Here is an 18467-nt window from a genome sequence, read left to right on the forward strand (position 1 = left end):
CTGTTGTCAGCTTGCTTTTGTTGTCCGCTTGTAGCAGGCAGTCGTCCAGGTATGGATAAATTTGGATTCCCTGTAGTCTGCAGTGGGCGATTACTGATGCCAGGCATTTTGTGAATACTCTGGGCGCAGTAGATAAGCCAAAGGGCAATGCTGAGAATTGATAATGCTCTGATCCTGCAAGAAATCTGAGGTATCTTCTGCAATTTGGTCGAATGGGGACGTGCAGGTATGCCTCCTTGAGATCTAGAGTTACCAGCCAACACTCCTTGCCCAGCACGGGAAGAAGTTGCTGTAGGGTCAGCATTTTGAATTTTGGGACAATGATGTATGTGTTTAAGATGGACAGGTCGAGAATAGGTCTCCAACGTTTTTCTTTTCTTGGAACTAGGAATAGTCTGGAGTAGAATCCTTTGCCCTGTTCTGTTATTGGTACTCTTTCCACAGCTCTCATCTTTGTTAATTGCATTATCTGCTGTAGAGCTTCTATTTTTTGATTTGGAGGCAGGTCTGGCATTCCCCTTTTGACTGGTAAAGTGTGGAAGTGGAACCGGTAACCTTGGTCTATGGTTTGCAAAATCCACTTGTCTTTTGTGATATAGTGCCAATTTTTCGAAAATAAGGCTAGCTTTCCGCCTAATGGTGCTGCTATTTGCTCCCTGGTAGGCGGAGTTAGAGTCAAGTCACTGTGATTGTCCTGTTGCAGTGGTAGTGGTTGTGTCTGTGCCTCTGTTATTACCTTGCCACTGTCGTCCTCTGTAGGCACCTCCTCTGGATTGATTTCTGCCTCTGGAGCGTCTATTCCTGCCCCTTTGGGATCTTGTGGAGTCAGGAAAGGACCAATTTTTGGCAGGCCAGTTCCTGCTAAACCTTGGGGGCTGAACCTGTAAGAAATCTTTAACTGTTTGTACAGATTTTGCCTTTTCTTCCATTTTCTTCATTACCTGCTGGGCAGGTGTACCAAATAAAGTGGCCTTATCCATAGGAGCATCTAATAGCTTAGCTTTAACATGATCCGGTAAGACCTGCTCTTTCAACCATGCATGTCTTCTTATCACTGTGCCAGTCATGGCTGATCTAAATGAAGCCTCCAGTGCATCATAGCCACATTTTAAGGAATGGTTACTAACCTGTTGTATGTTATTTACCATTTCTAATACATATTTCTTATCTATAGAGTCATCAGAGGATAGTTTTTTAGTTAACTGATCAAGCATAAACTCTTGGTATTGTATCATGTGAAACTGACAGTTTAAAGCTCTAGCTGAGAGAGTAGCAGAAGTGTAAACGTTTTTGCCCCATCTGTCTAAAGACCTGGATTCCCTTTCTGAAGGTATAGGGTTTTTTGTTGTGGTCGAGGCTACTGCCTTAGGCCCCTGGGAAATAGTTTCGGGGTCCGCCAGTGGGGCCTTGTATAGGTGGTGATGAGTGTCTGGTACCCTGTAAAATCTATCAGGTTTGGCAGGGGCTGGAGGTAAAGAATCAGGAGCAGTGCAGACATCATTAAATGCATCATCCACAACAGGCAAAACAGGAGGAACAGCTAAGGGCCTATGTTGTGGTAAGTGCAGGAAAGTCCTAAGCCTTTTTCTTGAATCTGAGAAATCTTGTCCCTGCCATTGGAATTGCTCTCTCATGGCATGTAAGGTTTCCCCAAAGGAAAATTCCTCTGGTGGAGAGGCAGCTGGAATGGATTCTTCAGCATCAGAGTCTTCATAAGTAGAAAAAGGATCCTCTGGCTGTTCTGCAATGTCAGAGTCATCCGCAGAATCATCAGAGGACACTGGCTCGGGGGGCTCTGTCCTAGGTCTCTTTTCTGGTGGCTGAGAGGCCCTGTCTGGGTGAGATTGGGATCCCCTAATTAAGGATATTAAATCTTCTGCCAGAGTAAGCATTTGTGAACTGGAAGTGGGTCTGTGTGAGGGAGGTTTAACAGGCACTGACTTAGCCGATTTGGCTGCTTTAGCCCTGGCAAAGGCCTTGATAGACATAGCTCCAGGGGGTCTTGCAGCACCACGTGCTGGGGTAGAGACATCCAAAGGGATGGTGTCAGATAACTCACTAGTAGCCAAAGTTGTAGGCAAAATTTCTGAGGCCGATTCAGGTAAAGTAGCGGGAGCCTCAGTAGTAGTCATGGATTCGGCTGAAGATTGACCAGTTTTCTCGGTTTCGGCCGAAACCGAGACACTCGCGGCTTGCTTAACCGTGGTTTCGGCCGAAACCGCGGACCGCGAGTGTCTGTCTTTTTCCTTGCATTTTTTAACAATTTGGGTAGTCGGAGGATCCGACGGCATAATGTACGCAAAGTCTGAGCCGAAAAACTGTTCAGCAAACTCCGACCGACGCCTTCGCGTTCGTCGGTTGAAGGAAGCACAGGCCGAACAGGCTGCTACGTCGTGGTCTGGGCCTAAGCAAGGCAGACAGTAAGAGTGGAAATCTTTATGAGGTATTTGTTTCCCACAAGTTAAACAGTTATTGACTTTTTCTGACATCGGCTGAGGCAAGAAAGAGTCCCCAACGGGGTACTTAGCTTTTTAGAAGTCTTCGAAGTAGTATTCGGTAGTAGTAATCTCTGGATCTGACCGACCGGCACTTGCGAACAGCTTCTGCTTCGGGCGCCACGCGGCAAGAAAGACGGAGGAAAATGGCGTCGGCTGATGCCTTTATACCCGGAGACCAGCAGAGATGACGTCGGGTGAAGTGCGACATCAGCCGAAGCCGGACCTAGACTTTGGAATCCGGCCGACCGAAGGGCTGCCTGACGACAGGACAACCCAGTTGTTATGACTGCAGATGCATCCATGAAGGACATCCTTTAATGGCCAATCCACCTTGCTGACAGCTAACATGAGACAAGGCACCTGACAGGGGACTTGATAAAGGTGGGTGTCATGCCTTGGCATAGTCATAAGTTGGGAAAAGAGGTATCCTTTTCAAGAAAGGAACCCGTCTGGTTTGACTAGGTGGCACGGTCATCCTGACATTTCCTTTTATTGCCTTGGTACTTGTTCAGCTTAGACTTCGGTTTGTTAGGCCACTGAAAGTTACCTTGCTTAAAGGATGAGAACTTGGGAATATGGAACACTTTTGACACTCTGCATCAACTTACCTCTGTCATCCAAAGCTTAAGGATCTGATAACCAGCTGTACCAAACACACAATCAGACTCAAGAGGAGCATTCAAAATCTAATTTTTAAACTCACCAGAAAAATTCTAGGAGTGCAACCAAGCAAACCTCCTAATCACCACAGACAATGCTGCATTTCAAAAAACAGTATCAGCCCCCTGTCCAAAGCACATTTTATGGCATGCTTTTGACACCTGAGAAACACTGAAAAGAATATCATTAACACAGATCTTTTGCTCTTCTGGCAACAATGCAGCAAACATGTCTAAAGTATAGATGCATCACAATACAAATGCCAACATAAAACATGGTTTGTTAAATAGTTTAAAAGCTATCATGCTGGACTGATCCAGCATCTTTCCAATGGGATTCCAGCGACTTGACAACTTTACCTTGAGGAATTGGGCTAGAAGGCATGATCTTCTTATCAGCAAAATTAGCAGGGGAAACCAAAGCAGGATCATCAGACAAAGGAGCTGGAGGGCCAGGCAAGGCAGAGCATATCCTAAATTTCTTAAACACTTTTTTAAGCAAAACCTCAATAAAACAGAGGGAAACCACAGGCTTTATTGAAGGCATCCTCTAATGCTAGGATTAATGGGGGAAAGGTCTCTATGTCTGGGGTCTCATCTTCCAGATCATAAACCATATTAATCTCGAGGGCAAACAGAGACAGTTCCCAGTGAGACACATCTCTTAAGCTAGTCAACATTTGGGAAAAAGAAACAAATCTGAGTACCTGTACCTGTCATCATCAGAGGAACCTGAATGATCTGACTCAAACAAGTCACAGCCCTCAAGACAGTGAATCTCCTTCAAAAACAGGATCCTTAGCAAAATGATCAGTGGTGGAAGTCCATGTGTTACACACAACCCAGGTATGCAACCCGTAGTCAACTGCCTGAACAACGCATCTAACCATAGCTATCATCTCAGGTGAAAACACAGAGTCTGCTGTTCTACCACTTGGTGGGTCCATTTTTGGCATACACTATACTAGTGGAAGAATCCTCTGGGGGGATTAGTAGTAATACTGGCAACAGATGATGTACTCCTGACTATCCCTTGCACCTAAAGGGTTTGGTTCTCCCATACCTGCAGCAAGCAATGATACAGCCAAAGAGGATGTGTTTGATCCTCATGTCATGCAGTTGTGGGACCACCACAAGGTACCTGGAGGCAACAGAAGGCAGCTGGTGCAATGGCCTGCCAAAAACTAAGGCTACTGTGGAGTCACAAGCCATAATATTTTTGATTGATTATTTATTTATTTATTTATTTTTAAGTGCAGATGGGGAAGATGGTTGGAGGAGAGGGCAGAGTCCATCAAGTCAAGGGTCAGGAAACTAGCCAACACAATACCACATACAGGCTGCATGATCAACTCAGTCAGAACATGGCCAAATCTCATGCTTCTGTCTAAATAGCAATCTACAGACTATTGCTACTGGGATACTATTCTGAACATTGCACTGAGAAAATGTCAGTATTTTCAGTAACACAATTCAAAGTACAAAATACATACAAAAATTCTCAATTTATATATATAAAAAAAAAGGCCAGTTTCAGTTCAAATGAATGGATACAGCCAGAAGCAGTATTAGACGAGAAATAAATCATAAACTGATGAAATATTCCTGTCAGAAATGTTTTAACATAAATGGTACCGAAATCGCAATTTAAAAAAAAATGTTTAAAGTGCTGTTCAACTTACAGCAGATCAAAGAAAGCAAACTTACCATAGGCTGAAAGATAGTTCGCTACTGTTTTCATCCATCCATCCACAGCCCCTTTTCCCCATTTTTGCACATGGGCGAGAGTTGCAACTTCAACAGTGTTAATCATCTACAGCCAAAGTTTACACCACCGGTGGCTAGCCTTGCCGTGGTAATTCTTCCACACTACACACACACTTGCACACTCAAGATCTATGGCCAGTTTAGTGAGTTCAATCTACTCACTGCATATCTATGAAATGTGGGAGGAAAATGAAGCACCCGGAGATAACCCATGCCAACAAGGAAAGGTTATGTGGGACAAAATGCTACTATTCAGAAATCTTATTTGCAAGGAAATTACATCTAAGGTAACCAAAAACAATGGGAAAAAAATTATGACAAGCAACTTCTAGCTCTATAATCAACACAGCTGTATCATGTCAAAGGGTGCAAAGACACTGCAAACTTGATCTGCAGGACAATACAAACACATAAGGGTTAACATCATTCTGTAACTCAAGGCAAGGAAACAAATCTGCTCCTTCAAAGAACATGCAACACCCTCAAAAGCCACATCACAAGATGACCTAAACCAGTTCAGAAGCACAGTTAAGGTACTTTTGTGTACTAAACTAGTCAATGATCTATACTGCAAGTCTAATCTTTGTTGCACACTTTATGTTAATTTGTTCTTTTTATAATGGATGTTTAATACCTGGTAAAGAAAGAGATCCAGATGCTTTATGATCACGTTCATTTTTTATATCTGTTGTAGGCAGTGAATTTGCCCTAGCTGCCCCTGCCACCTCAACTTCGTACTGCACAGAGCTGAGCTCCTCCTTTGGAAATCCAACACTTTCACTCACTTCCTGGGGAACATCTAAACAAATTCGATGCCTCTTTGTCAGTATTCGCCGTTTTACAGGACTGTAGAAGAGAAACATATTAAAATATATAACCTTCAGACCATGTCACACCTTGACAAAAAAATCTTCTAATTTTAAGTTAAAGCACCAGAGTACGAGACATCAATGGTACAAGTCCTAAGATAATCAGTGTTTTACCACAGTAGTGGAGATTTCTCTATATTATTTAACATATCAGATAAATAAACAATCCAAAAGTAATAAAGCAATGCATTAGTCATGCAATTACAATTACTTTTCATGCTCTCTTACAGAAAGCAAGAGACAATCTGCAAACAGGATCAGTAGTCTAGCGCACATTTAGACTGACTTACTGTACTTTCAGAAAATAAAGGCACTTAGCGTCTAGGCTCAAGTATTATAACACCCCTTTGATGGAGATATCAGTGCAGTGTACATCCTCATCAAACCTTACTGCTTAGATATGAAACATAGCTTAAATTACAATGATCCATAAGCTGAGAGTACAGCTGGGTTAAAAATGTTTCATAATTGTAGACATTAGCGTACATTCACTGCAATCTTCATCACTGCTATAGCCTACAGGTAAGCCCAATGGTCAGCAGACTTTCAGAGCTGTACCTTCCCTCACAGAATTTAGCAGACTCCCTCCCACACAGATGTCAGGACACAGACAAGTAAGAGAGGGATGCTGACAGACACCATCTTCAGTTCCTTCTTGTTCAAGGTGATCCTGGTACCAGAACATTAATGGATCAAGATGAGAGAATTCCCACAGACAAAAAGGCCCACCCACACAGACCCAACCTCTTCATCTCGAATGATAAGCAATTTCTAAGAGAAAGTAGCCTGGCAAGGAGACAGGTACTCAGGAAGGTCAAGGGAAAGTATACCTTAATAGCAGCCCTATCAGGATGTCCATTCATGGGAGAGGGAATGACAGTGGGATACAGCAAAAGTGAATGTGCTTTAACATCTACAATTACAGCAAGTTCTTAACACAACTGTACTTGTGTTTCTCATTCACTGTTGCAGTCCTCACCAATGGGATGATTCAAAGAACACGGGACCAGTGGATGGTTGTCTTTGGCAAGGCTCCCTAGGGGAGCAAACCCTGCAGGATGGCAGGAGCAAACCTTGCCTGGCTGCAACTCCACCCCCCACCTCTTTATAGATGCATCATAGAGTAGTACTAGGCTAACAGCCCTTGTGGGCCATTTTAACCCTAGCCAGTTACCCAATGTAAGTATCAAACCCTGCACCTTGTGTCTGTAAGGTGCACACCTTAACCACTACACCAACCTACCACCCCTATTCCTATACCCACCTCCAATTACAATGCCTAGAAACTGTGTGCACTGAAGACCAAGTAGCTGATCCTAAGACAGACTATGTACTGACCCCCCGAACCCCAGTGGACTGTTATGTTGGCTGCAGTGGATCTTGTAGAACAGGTCCTATAACAATACTGGTTTACCATGAGAAAAGTACAGTTGTGTGCACTTGCCATAAATGTAGATGTTCGAGTGTATTCACTGTTGCAGTCATCACATTTGGGTTATCTGCTTGCAGTAGCCCTCAGCTGGCCAGATTAACAAAGTCTTGGGTCCTGTGTCGACTGCTGTCTCTTCTTCCATGATGTCAGGAAGTCAGGGGTACAAAACATGCAGCCGATGACATTACACCAGTTTTTCTTGCCCCAGATGTCAGGTGCCCCCTTAATGGGAAGCAATAACACACACACACACACACACACACACACACATATATATATATATATATATATATATATATATATACATATACACACACACACACACACACACACACACACACACACACACACACACACACACACACAAGATATACCTTAAATAAAAAAGCTAATATACCAAAAAACTTTTAAGCATAGTAAAGGACAGTAGAGGTATAGCCAAAAAAAGTCAGGGGGCTGGAGGGAGGGTAACCAGGACTGCAACAGTGAATACACTCGAACATCTACATTTATGGTAAGTATACACAACTATACTATGTTCTTCGTGTTTCACTGTTGCAGTCATCACATTTGGGTAGATTCCCAAAGCTAAGGATGGGAGGAGGAATTTAAATAGCATTAGGACCAGCTATTAAGACCCTGCAAGACTGTAGTGGCAAAGCCAGCTCTGGATTTAGAGAAAATTGGCAAATGGTAATGCTCGGTGAAAGTATGTACATAACTCCAGGTAGCAGGTTCTAGGATGTCCCTGGTAGGGACACCTCTGAGAAAAGCTGTAGAGGTAGATACAGCCCTGGTTGAATGGGGTCTGATGCCCTGTGGGATAGGTTTTCCATGATGCTTAAAGCTGAAAAGAATGCAGTGGCCTATCCATTTTGAAATGGCTCATTTTGAAATTGCCTTCTCCTCTGTCCCTGCAGCAAATGCCACCAGCAGTTGTTCAGATTTCCTCTGAGGTTTAGTCCTGTCCAAGTAGAATCTAAGCTGTCTGTGCACATCTAAAGAGTGCAGTATCCGTTCCCCTTTGTTCTGTGGGTTAGGAAAGAAAGTAGGCAAATTAACTGACTGATTAAGAGCCACACTGGATACCACCTTGGGCATGAAGGAGGGATTGGTTCTGAGGGACACCCTGTCCACATGAAAGATGATGAAAGGTTCCACTGCCATAAGCGCCTGTAATTCAGATACCCTTCTTGCAAAAGTGATAGCTAAAAGGAAAGCTGTTTTCCAGGAAAGAAATTTTAAATCTGCAGTAGCAGCTGGCTCAAAAGGAGGAAGAGTGAGTTTCTCCAAGACAAAGTTCAGATCCCAGGGTGGAGTTGGAGATTTCCTGGGTGGCCTTAAGTTTTTTGCCCCTCTGAGGAACTGTTTGAGCAGTGGGTGAGAGAAGAGGGGAGGCTCTGTGCTATAATGAGCTGAAATGGCTGAGGCATGAATTTTGATGGAGGAAAAGGACAGGCCCTTATGAAGCAGCTCAGTCAAGTATTGTAAAATTTGAGGTAAATTGGGCACTGCTGCGTTCATTCCTTGAGACTGGTTCTAGGCACAAAATCGTTTCCATTTTGGAGCATAGGATTTTCTGGTACTGGGGGTCCTTGCCTCTAAAATGATATCCATCACGGATTTGCTGAGGGATGGTAAAGGAGAGATTAGATAATTAACCAGGCTGCTAGGTTCTGGGTTTGCAGCTGAGGGTGCAGAATCTGGTTCTCCTGTTGAGACAACAGGGAAGGACTCTGAGGCAGATGCCATGGAGCAGAGCGTGACACACTGCACAAGAGTGGGTACCAGCATTGGCGAGGCCAGTTTGGTGCAATTAAAATCATCCTTGGCTTGTCCTGTTTGACCTTTAGTAGTACCTTGGAGAGCAGAGGTAGGGGTGGAAAGGCACAGACTGAAGGATAGAGCATCCACTTTCCAAGCTAGCTTGTGGGGAATCCTTGTGCAAAATTTGTCCAATTGATAGTTCCTGGGGGAGGCGAACAGGTCTATATCTGGGCTCCCCCACTTGCTTGTCAACATGTTGAAAATCCTTGGTTCCAGTTTCCACTCGTGTGGGTCCATGAGGTTTCTGCTTAGTCCGTCTGCCAGTGTTTTTAGTTTTCCTGGCAGGAATTGAGCTTGTAGATTCACTTGGTAGCTCAAGGCTGTGTTCCACAATGCCATGGCTAGTCTGCAGAAGGGGTAAGAATGTGTACCCCCCTGCTTGTTTATGTACCACATCACAGTGGTGTTGTCCATCTTTACCATTAGTTGTCCCAGAAGAATGTGGTCTTTGAAGGCTGTCAATGCATTCTGTGCAGCTAACAATTCTTTTTGATTTATGTACAGGTGCATTTGACTTGGGTTCCATTTGCCCTGAATGCACTTCCCTGCCAGGTGTGCCCCCATGCATGGTCTGATGCATCTGTTGTTAAAATCTGGGCGGCAGGGGGTAGTGTGAATGGTAGTCCCCTGCTTTCGTGGCAGGCCTCGGCCCACCAAAGGAACGCTAGTTGTTGGCATGGTATGATAGGAATCCTTGCTTCTAGATCCTGTGAATGTTGACACCATAGGCTTTTGAGATACCATTGTAGTTTCCTTATAGGCAGCCTTGCATATGGAATTAGAAGAATGCAACAGGCCATGAACCCCAAGGCTTGTAGTATTTGCCTTGCAGATAGCTGAGTTTTTGTGGCCACTTGCTTGAAGTAGGTTATCAAATGAATCCATTTCTCTTGCGTGAGGAAAGCCATCTGGGAAGGTGTATTCAAGCTTGCTCCCAGTAATATAATTTGCTGACAGGGTACCAGGTGTGATTTCTTTTCATTTATGGTGTACCCCAGACAAGTCAGTACCCTTCGAACAAAGGCCAGATGATTCAAAAGTATGTCCTGGCTTTCTGCCTGAATTAGACAATCAGTATATTTGAATATTTCTTTTCCTGCAAAATGCAATGACTGGAGCTAGGCACTTTGTGAATACCCTGGGTGCAGCAGATAAGCCATAGGGCAGTGCAGAGAACTGATCGTGCATGTAGCCTGCTTTAAAGCATAGGTATTCTTCTGCAAGTCTCCCCGATAGGGATGTGCAGGTATGATTCTTTTAAGTCTAGTGTTGCTAACCATGCATCTTTGCCTAGCATAGGAAGCAGCTGGTGAAGCATCAGTATTTTGAATTTTGGAATCACCAGGAAGGTGTTTAGAGTAGAAAGGTCCGGGATAGGACACAGTGTATTGCCTTTTCTGGATACCAGGAAAAGTCTTGAATAGAAACCTTGTCCCTTTTCCTCTTCTGGTACCAACTGAATAGCCTCCATGTTTAAGAGAAAGAGTACTTGATTTTGGGCCTCTGCCCACAGATTTGGGGGTAGATCTGGCCACCAGCTTGGAGGTGGCAACGTGTGGAAGTGAAACCTGTATCCTTGGGACACTATATTTAAAATCCATTTGTCCTAGGTAATGAGTTTCCAGTTTTTGGCCTGCAGACCAATCTTTCCGCCTAAAGGAGCATTCAGTTGGGAAGTGCTTGGAAATTTTAAAAACAAGTCATTGAGACAGTTTTCCATAGGGGGAGTCTTACTACTCCCAGATTTGGGTGTGGAAACCCCCCACTGCTTAGTCTTGTGTGTGCCTTGGGACTGAAACCTGGGGTTTCTGCTGTGTCTGGGTTTGGCCTGAGAAGAACTGGAAAGGGCCAGAAAGGACCAATTCTTAGAGGACCAGTGCCTATTAGATCTAGGAGGCTGAACTTGTAAGAAATCTTTGACAGTTTGCATAGATTAAGCTTTATCTTCCATCTTAAGAACTTCTTCAGCCTTGTTGCCAAACAGGTGGTCCTGATTTAAGGGAGCATCCAACGATTTAGCTTTAACATAATCAGGAAAGATTGCTCCTTAAGCCAAGCATGCCTTCTGAGCACAGACCCAGTAACAGCAGCCCTACAAGAGGCCTCTAATGAATCAAATCCACATTGCAAAGTAAGTTTTCCAACCTGTTCAGCAGAATGCATTAAATCCTGTAACTCTACGTTCAGCACAGTCAGGAATCAACATAATTTTCTGTTTAAGCAATCCAATTACATGCTGTTGATACTTTAACATATGAAACTGGCAGTTTAAAGCCCTAATAGCCAAGGTTGCAGAAGTGTAAATCTTCTTACCCCATCTATCCAGCACCCGGGACTCTCTATCAGAGGGGTTAGGATTTTTAGCAGTAGAGGCCTTAATGCCCTTGGGTCCTGTGAAAGAGTCTCTGGATCCGCAACAGGATTTTTAAAAAGGAACTTGTGTGAATCAGGAACCCTGTAATATCTGTCAGGGTTTATGGGAGCAGGAGGCAAAGAATCAGGAGCCAAACTAGATTCTGAAAAGGCATCATCAACAATGTCCAGTACAGGAGGTATAGCTAAAGGCCTATGCTGAGGCAGAAGTAAGAAATCCCTAAGCCTCTTCTTTGAATCCATAAAATCCTGGCTTTCCCAGTGGAAATGTTCCCTTAGATTATGTAAGGTCTCACCAAAAGAAAAATCCTCTAAAGGGGAAGCAGAGGGAATAGGGTCCTCTGCATCAGAATCCTCATAAGTAGATAAGGGCAAATCCATATCATGAGAAGAATCGGAAAAATCAGAATCCTGGTTAGAAGATTCATAAACAACTTCAGTCCTAGGTCTCTTAGGAGGAAGTTGGCTTCCCCTGATTAGAGTTATAAGATCTTCAGCCATTCTTATCATTTGTTTTTTAGGCCTAGATGTCTGAGCATGCAGTCTGGATGTCGGTTTCTTAGGCATGGTTCGAGATTCTGGCCTGAATGAAGATGGAGGCGTCTGTTTAATATGCAAGTCCGTAGGCCTGAATACACCCTCAGAAGCCGGTGCCTGCACAGCAGTTCTGGACCCATCCAAGGTAGAGACATCCGCAGGTTCCACAGTTGAAGCATCTCGCAGCATACCGGACTCCGAATGGGTCTCAGTAAAGGCCTGCGAGTCAGAAGTAGCGGGTATCAGGGGCTGCAAAAGCACCTCACTGAGTATCGACGAACTGGCGACTGGCTTAGGAGAAGCGTCGTCGGCAGTTATGGACCTCGGCGGACTGTCTCTGTCTTTATCTTTACATTTTTTCGGAATCCCGGTAGTCGGATGGCTACAGACGACATTTCTGGATAAATAAAAATAAGTGGTCAATGTGCCCAAACTCACACTGGTAAACTCAAAAGACAGGCACAGCAGATCAGCAAGAGATGTTTATTTTCACTCCACGAACAAACCTCACAGAACAGAAACTGTTTCTGTACTGTGAGGTTTGTTTGTGGAATGAAAATAGACATTTCTGGATAATTAAACCAAGAAAGTAAAGTTGTGTGCACTTACCATAAATTTAGAAGTTAGAGTGTATTCACTGTTGCAGTCATTACATTTGGGTTATCCTGCTGGCAAGTTGCCCTCAGGTCAGCCTGAATTCCAAAGTCTTGGGTCCTGTGTCGGTTGCTGTCGCCTCTTCCCTGACGTCAGGTCGTCAGGGGTATAAAAGATGCAGCAGATGCCATTTTATTTCGTTTTTCTTGCCCCAGATGTCAGGTGCCCCCAAAAAGGTAGGCTAAAAATATGTAAATAAAACATACATGCACCAAAATAAGCTTTACCTTCATCTATAAGCAAATACACCACCTAGGTTGCATAGATTAGAGAAGTAAAGATAAGTTCCAGTAAAAATAAGGGGGATGGCGGGTGGGTAACCTGGACTGCAACAGTGAATACACTCGAATATCTACATTTATGGTAAGTGTACACAACTGTACTATGTTCTTCGTGTTTCACTGTTGCAGTCATTACATTTGGGTTGAGTCCCAAAGCTATGGTTGGGGGGCTGGAGCTAAATAGCATTAGGAGCGGCTATGAGGCCCTGCAGAACTGCAGTGGCAAAGCCTGCCCTGGATTTAGAGTAAAGAGGCAGATTGTAATGTTTTGTAAAGGTATGCACTGAACTCCAAGTAGCAGCCTCCAAAATGTCTTTGGTTGGTACTCCCCTGAGAAAGGCTGCAGAAGTGGCTGCAGCTCTGGTTGAATGTGGCCTAATGCCCTTAGGCACTGGTTTGCTATGCTGTGAGTAGCAGAAACGAATGCAGTGACCTATCCACTTTGAAATAGTCTGCTTGGAGATGGCCTTTCCTTGTGATACTGTGGCATATGCCACTAGTAATTGCTCTGTCTTTCTGAAAACTTTAGTTTTGTCCAAATAGAATCTAAGTTGTCTGTGTACGTCTAAAGAATGCAGAATTTTTTCACCCTTGTTCTGTGGATTGGATTTAGAGTAAAGAGGCAGATCGTAATGTTTTGTAAAGGTATGCACTGAACTCCAAGTAGCAGCCTCCAAAATGTCTTTGGTTGGTACTCCCATGAGAAAGGCTGCAGAAGTGGCTGCAGCTCTGGTTGAATGTGGCCTAATGCCCTTAGGCACTGGTTTGCTATGCTGTGAGTAGCAGAAACGAATGCAGTGACCTATCCACTTTGAAATAGTCTGCTTGGAGATGGCCTTTCCTTGTGATACTGTGGCATATGCCACTAGTAATTGCTCTGTCTTTCTGAAAACTTTAGTTTTGTCCAAATAGAATCTAAGTTGTCTGTGTACGTCTAAAGAATGCAGAATTTTTTCCCCCTTGTTCTGTGGATTTGGATAAAAGGTTGGCAAATGAATTGTTTGGTTAAGGGCTACACTGGATACCACCTTAGGCAGAAATGTAGGGTTTGTTCTCAGAGAGACCCTGTCTGGATAGAAAATGATAAAGGGTTCAATAGCCATGAGAGCCTGTAGCTCTGAAACTCGTCTTGCAGAAGTTATTGCTAGGAGCAGAGCTGTTTTCCAAGATAAGAACTTTATGTCCGCATTTGCAGCTGGCTCAAAAGGCGGTAAGGTGAGTTTTTCCAAAACATAATTGAGGTCCCATGCAGGTATTGGCATTCTCCTTGGAGGCCCAAGTTTTTGGCTCCTCTGAGGTACTGCTTTAATAAAGGATGAGAAAAGAGTGGTGGCTCTGTATTGCAATGAGCCGAAATGGCAAAGGCATGGATTTTAATTGAAGAAAAAGATAGGCCTTTGTCCAGCATCTCAGTTAAATATTGCAAAATCTGAGGAATACTTGGGGCAGCTGTATCAGTTCCTTGAGCTTGGTTCCAAGTGCAAAATCTCTTCCATTTCCCAGCATAGGATTTTCTAGTACTAGGCCTTCTGGCTTCTAAAATGACATCCATCACAGCTTTACTGAGAGGTGTGGTTTTGTATGGCTACATTATCCTCTACATTATCCTCCATGCTGCCAGGTTTAGGGTCCTGAGATGGCTGTGCAGAATCTGATAGTTTTGCAGGGACAGTAGATGAGGTATTTCAGGTAAGGTCCAGGCTGGGCATTGGGACAAGTTCCTTAAGATCGGATACCAGTACTGGCGTGGTCAGTCTGGGGCAATCAGAATCATTTTTGGTTTCTCCTGCCTGACCTTTAGGAGTACCTTGGGGAGGAGAGGAAGTGGAGGAAAAGCATATACTGATAGGTCTGTCCAGTTGAAAGATAAGGCGTCCACTTTCCAAGCTTGTCTGTGATAAGTCCTTGTGCAAAATCTTTTTAGTTGATTGTTTTGAAAAGAGGCAAATAGATCTATGTCCGGGTGTCCCCATTTCATTATCATGCTGAAGACTTGTGGATCCAGGTGCCACTCGTGGGGATCCATGAGGTTTCTGCTTAGTTCGTCTGCCAGAGTATTTTCCTTTCCTGGCAGAAATTGTGCCTGAAGATGAACTTGGTAAGTCAATGCTGTGTCCCATAAAGCCATGGCTAGTCTGCACAGGGGGTAAGAATGAGTGACCCCCTGCTTGTTTATGTACCACATGACTGTGGTGTTGTCTGTCTTTATCAGTAGTTGTCCTAGATGAAGTAGGTCCTTCAAGGCTGTCAGGGCATTTTGAACAGCTAGCATCTCTTTTTGATTGATATGTAGAGGCTTTTGGTTTGTGGACCAGGTGCCCTGAATGCCTCTTCCTGCCATGTGTGCCCCCCAGGAATAATCTGATGCATCCATCGTTAGGCTCTGCCTGGCTGGGGGTAGTGAGAATGGCTGTCCCTTGTTTTGGTGACAAGCCTTGGCCCACCATTGAAATTCCTGTTGCAGGCAGGGAATTAGAGTAATCATTGTTTCCAGGCTGTGGCAATGTTGTGTCCAGACACTTTTTAGGTACCATTGAATGTTCCTCATATGCAGTCTTGCATATGGAATTAGTAAGATGCAAGATGCCATGAAGCCCATAGCCTGCAGAAATTTTCTTGCAGTTAACTGGGCCTTTGTTGCCATTTCCTTGAAATAGGTAGTCAGTTGCCTTTGTTTGTCTGGAGTGAGATAAGCCATCTGGGCAGTTGTATTTAAGCTTGCACCCAGGAATATTACCTCTTGAGAGGGTACTAGTTTTGATTTCTTTTTGCTGACTGGGTACCCTAGGCCTGTTAAGAGTTTTATCACAAAAGTCAGATGCTCTAGTAGAATGTCCTTGTTCTCTGCTTGTATGTGGCAGTCGTCCAAGGAAGGATATATTTGTATTCCTCTTTCTCTGCAGTAAGCAATTACTGGTGCCAGGCACTTTGTGAAGACCCTGGGCGCAGTAGATAAGCCAAAGGGCAGTGCAGAGAACTGGTAATGATTTGAGCCAGCCTTGAACTTGAGGTATCTTCTGCATGACTGTCTGATTGGGACATGCAGGTATGCCTCTTTTTGGTCTACAGTCACGAGCAAAGCCTTGCTGCCCAGCATGGGCAGAAGCTCCTGTAAGGTCAACATCTTGGATTTTGGTATATTCAGGAAAGTGTTTAGAACAGACAGGTCCAGTGTTGGTCTCCATGCTTTGTCCTTTCTGGGTACCAAGAACAGTCGAGTAAAATCCTTGTCCCTGCTCTTGCTGTGGTACTTGTTTAATAGCCCTCATGTCCATGAGAGCAGCAACTTGTTTTTGAGCCTCTGCCCATTGATTTTTTGGCAGGTCTGGCCAACCGTTTGCCCATGGCAGAGTATGGAAATGAAACTTGTAGCCTTGTGACACTATGTCTAGAACCCATTTGTCCTGGGTTATAATGTGCCAATTTTGAGAAAAAAGTGCTAGTTTTCCCCCTAAGGGTGCTGCCAGAAGCTAAGTGCTTGGTGCAGGCAGGGGAAAGTTTCCTGTATGATTGTGATTTGTCCTCTCCACCTTTGGAGGTAGAAGCACTCCACTGTTTAGACCTGTAGGATCCTTGCGGCTGTGATCTGCCTCTAGGGCATCTGGATCTGCCCCTTTGAGGTCTGTCTGAGACTGGAAAGGACCAATTCTTTGTAGGCCAGTGTCTGCTAAATCTAAGTGGTTGTACCTGTAAGAAATCCTTAACCGTTTGCATAGATTTAGCTTTGTCCTCCATTTTCTTTAACACCTCTTTTGCCTTAACAACAAACACGGTATCATGTTGTAAAGGAGCATCTAATAAAGGAGCATCTAATAATTTTGCTTTAACATGGTCTGGCAGATTTTGTTCCTTTAACCAAGCATGCCTCCAAATGACAGAACCCGTAACAGCGGCCCTGCAGGAGGCCTCCAGAGAATCAAACCCACATTGCAAAGTATGCTTTCCAACTTGTTCAGCTGCATGCAATAAATCCTGCATTTCTTTGTTTTCCGCACATTCAGAATTTGCCATCATTTTCTGTTTAAGCAGTGTCATGATATATTGCTGATTTTTGAGCATATGAAACTGGCAATTTAAAGCCCTTATAGCCAAAGTAGTAGATGTGTAAACCTTTTTTCCCCATCTATTTAGAGCCCTGGAATCCCTGTCAGAGGGGGTAAGATTTTTTGCAGTAGAAGCCTTGACCCCCTTTGGACTCTGAGAAATAGTTTCTGGGTCTGCAGAAGGGTTTTTGAAAAGGAATTTATGAGAGTTAGAGACTCTGCAGTATCTGTCCGACTTAACAGGAGCTGGAGGTAAAGAGTCAGGGGTCAGACCAGACTCCGAGAACACATCACCTACAATGTCCAACATAGGTGGGATAGCTAGAGGCCTGTGTTGAGGTAGTAAAAGGAAATTTCTGAGCCTTTTCTTAGATTCTGAAAAGTCTTGGCTCTCCCAGTGAAAGTGCTCCCTCATGGTATGCAAGGTTCCCCCAAAAGAGTAGTCCTCAGGAGGAGAAGCTGATGGAATTGATTCTTCAGCATCAGAATCCTCACAGGGGGGAAGAGAACATTCCTGATCAGAAGAGGAATCAGAAGAAATGGAAACCTGATCTGAAGATTCATAGTCTGTCTCTTGCCTAGGCCTCTTATCAGGAGGGTGATGGGAACCCCTGATCAAGGTAATTAAGTCTTCGGCCATTTTGAGCATCTGCTTTTTGGGCATGGAGGCCTGTCCTTGTGACCGGTGAACTTGTTTCTTTGCCTTTAAAGGTGTCTTAGTCTTTGAAGTTGGTTTAATATATAATTGTTTAGGTCTGAATACACCCTCAGAAGCCGATGCCTGCTCAGCGGCTCCAGACCCATCTGAGGAAATAGTCTCCGAGGCTCCAATACCTTGAGTTTCCAGCGGCCTGGCTGACTCCACGTGGGAGTCCGTAGCGGCTTGCGACTCAAAAGTAACAGGCATCAGGGGCTGCGAAAGCCCCTCACTGAGAACCGGCGACTTGCTTAGGAGAAGCTTAGTTGGTTTTGGACCTCGGTTGCCTGTCCTTTTCTTTGCGTTTTTTGTGAACTACAGTAGTTGGATGGCTATCAGACGACATTGTATAATTAAATCTTCGCCAAAAATAGCTTAATGCAAAATCGTACCGACGCTTAATAGTGCGTTGGTTAAATCTAGCACAAAACCGACAACTAGCAACATCGTGGTCAGGGCCTAGACAAGGAATACAGTAAGAATGAAAGTCCTTATGAGGTATTTGCTTTCCACAAGATATACAATTATTAACTTTTTCTGACATCGGTCTGGAGCAAGAAAAAAGTTTCCCCAACAGGGTACTTAGCTTTTAATGAAGACTTTAGATCCGAAACTCGAACACGAAAATCTCAGGAGTCGGTCGACCGGCACTTGCGAACTGCTTCTGCTTCGGGCACTGCGTGGCAAGAAAGACTGAATAAAATGGTGTCGGCTACATCTTTTATACCCCTGACGACCTGACGTCAGGGAAGAGGCGACAGCAACCGACGCAGGACCCAAGACTTTGGAATTCAAGCCGACTGAGGGCAACCTACCAGCAGGATAACACA

At 44.2% G+C, this 18467-nt stretch overlaps 1 protein-coding gene across 2 annotated transcripts in view; it reads right to left on the bottom strand.

Moving 5' to 3' along the window:
• KDM4A (lysine demethylase 4A) overlaps nt 1-18467 on the bottom strand; it is a 2334711-nt gene that overhangs the window by 1614839 nt on the left and 701405 nt on the right. For both annotated transcript variants that reach the window (XM_044085421.1, XM_044085420.1), the window contains exon 10: nt 5559-5770. In XM_044085421.1, the coding sequence (XP_043941356.1) occupies nt 5559-5770 (212 nt within the window). The remainder of the gene's footprint in view (nt 1-5558; nt 5771-18467) is intronic.

This window comes from Protopterus annectens, chromosome 10.part0, assembly GCF_019279795.1.
Source record: "Protopterus annectens isolate FY-2018-M chromosome 10.part0, PAN1.0, whole genome shotgun sequence".
NCBI classification, from domain to species: domain Eukaryota; kingdom Metazoa; phylum Chordata; order Ceratodontiformes; family Protopteridae; genus Protopterus; species Protopterus annectens.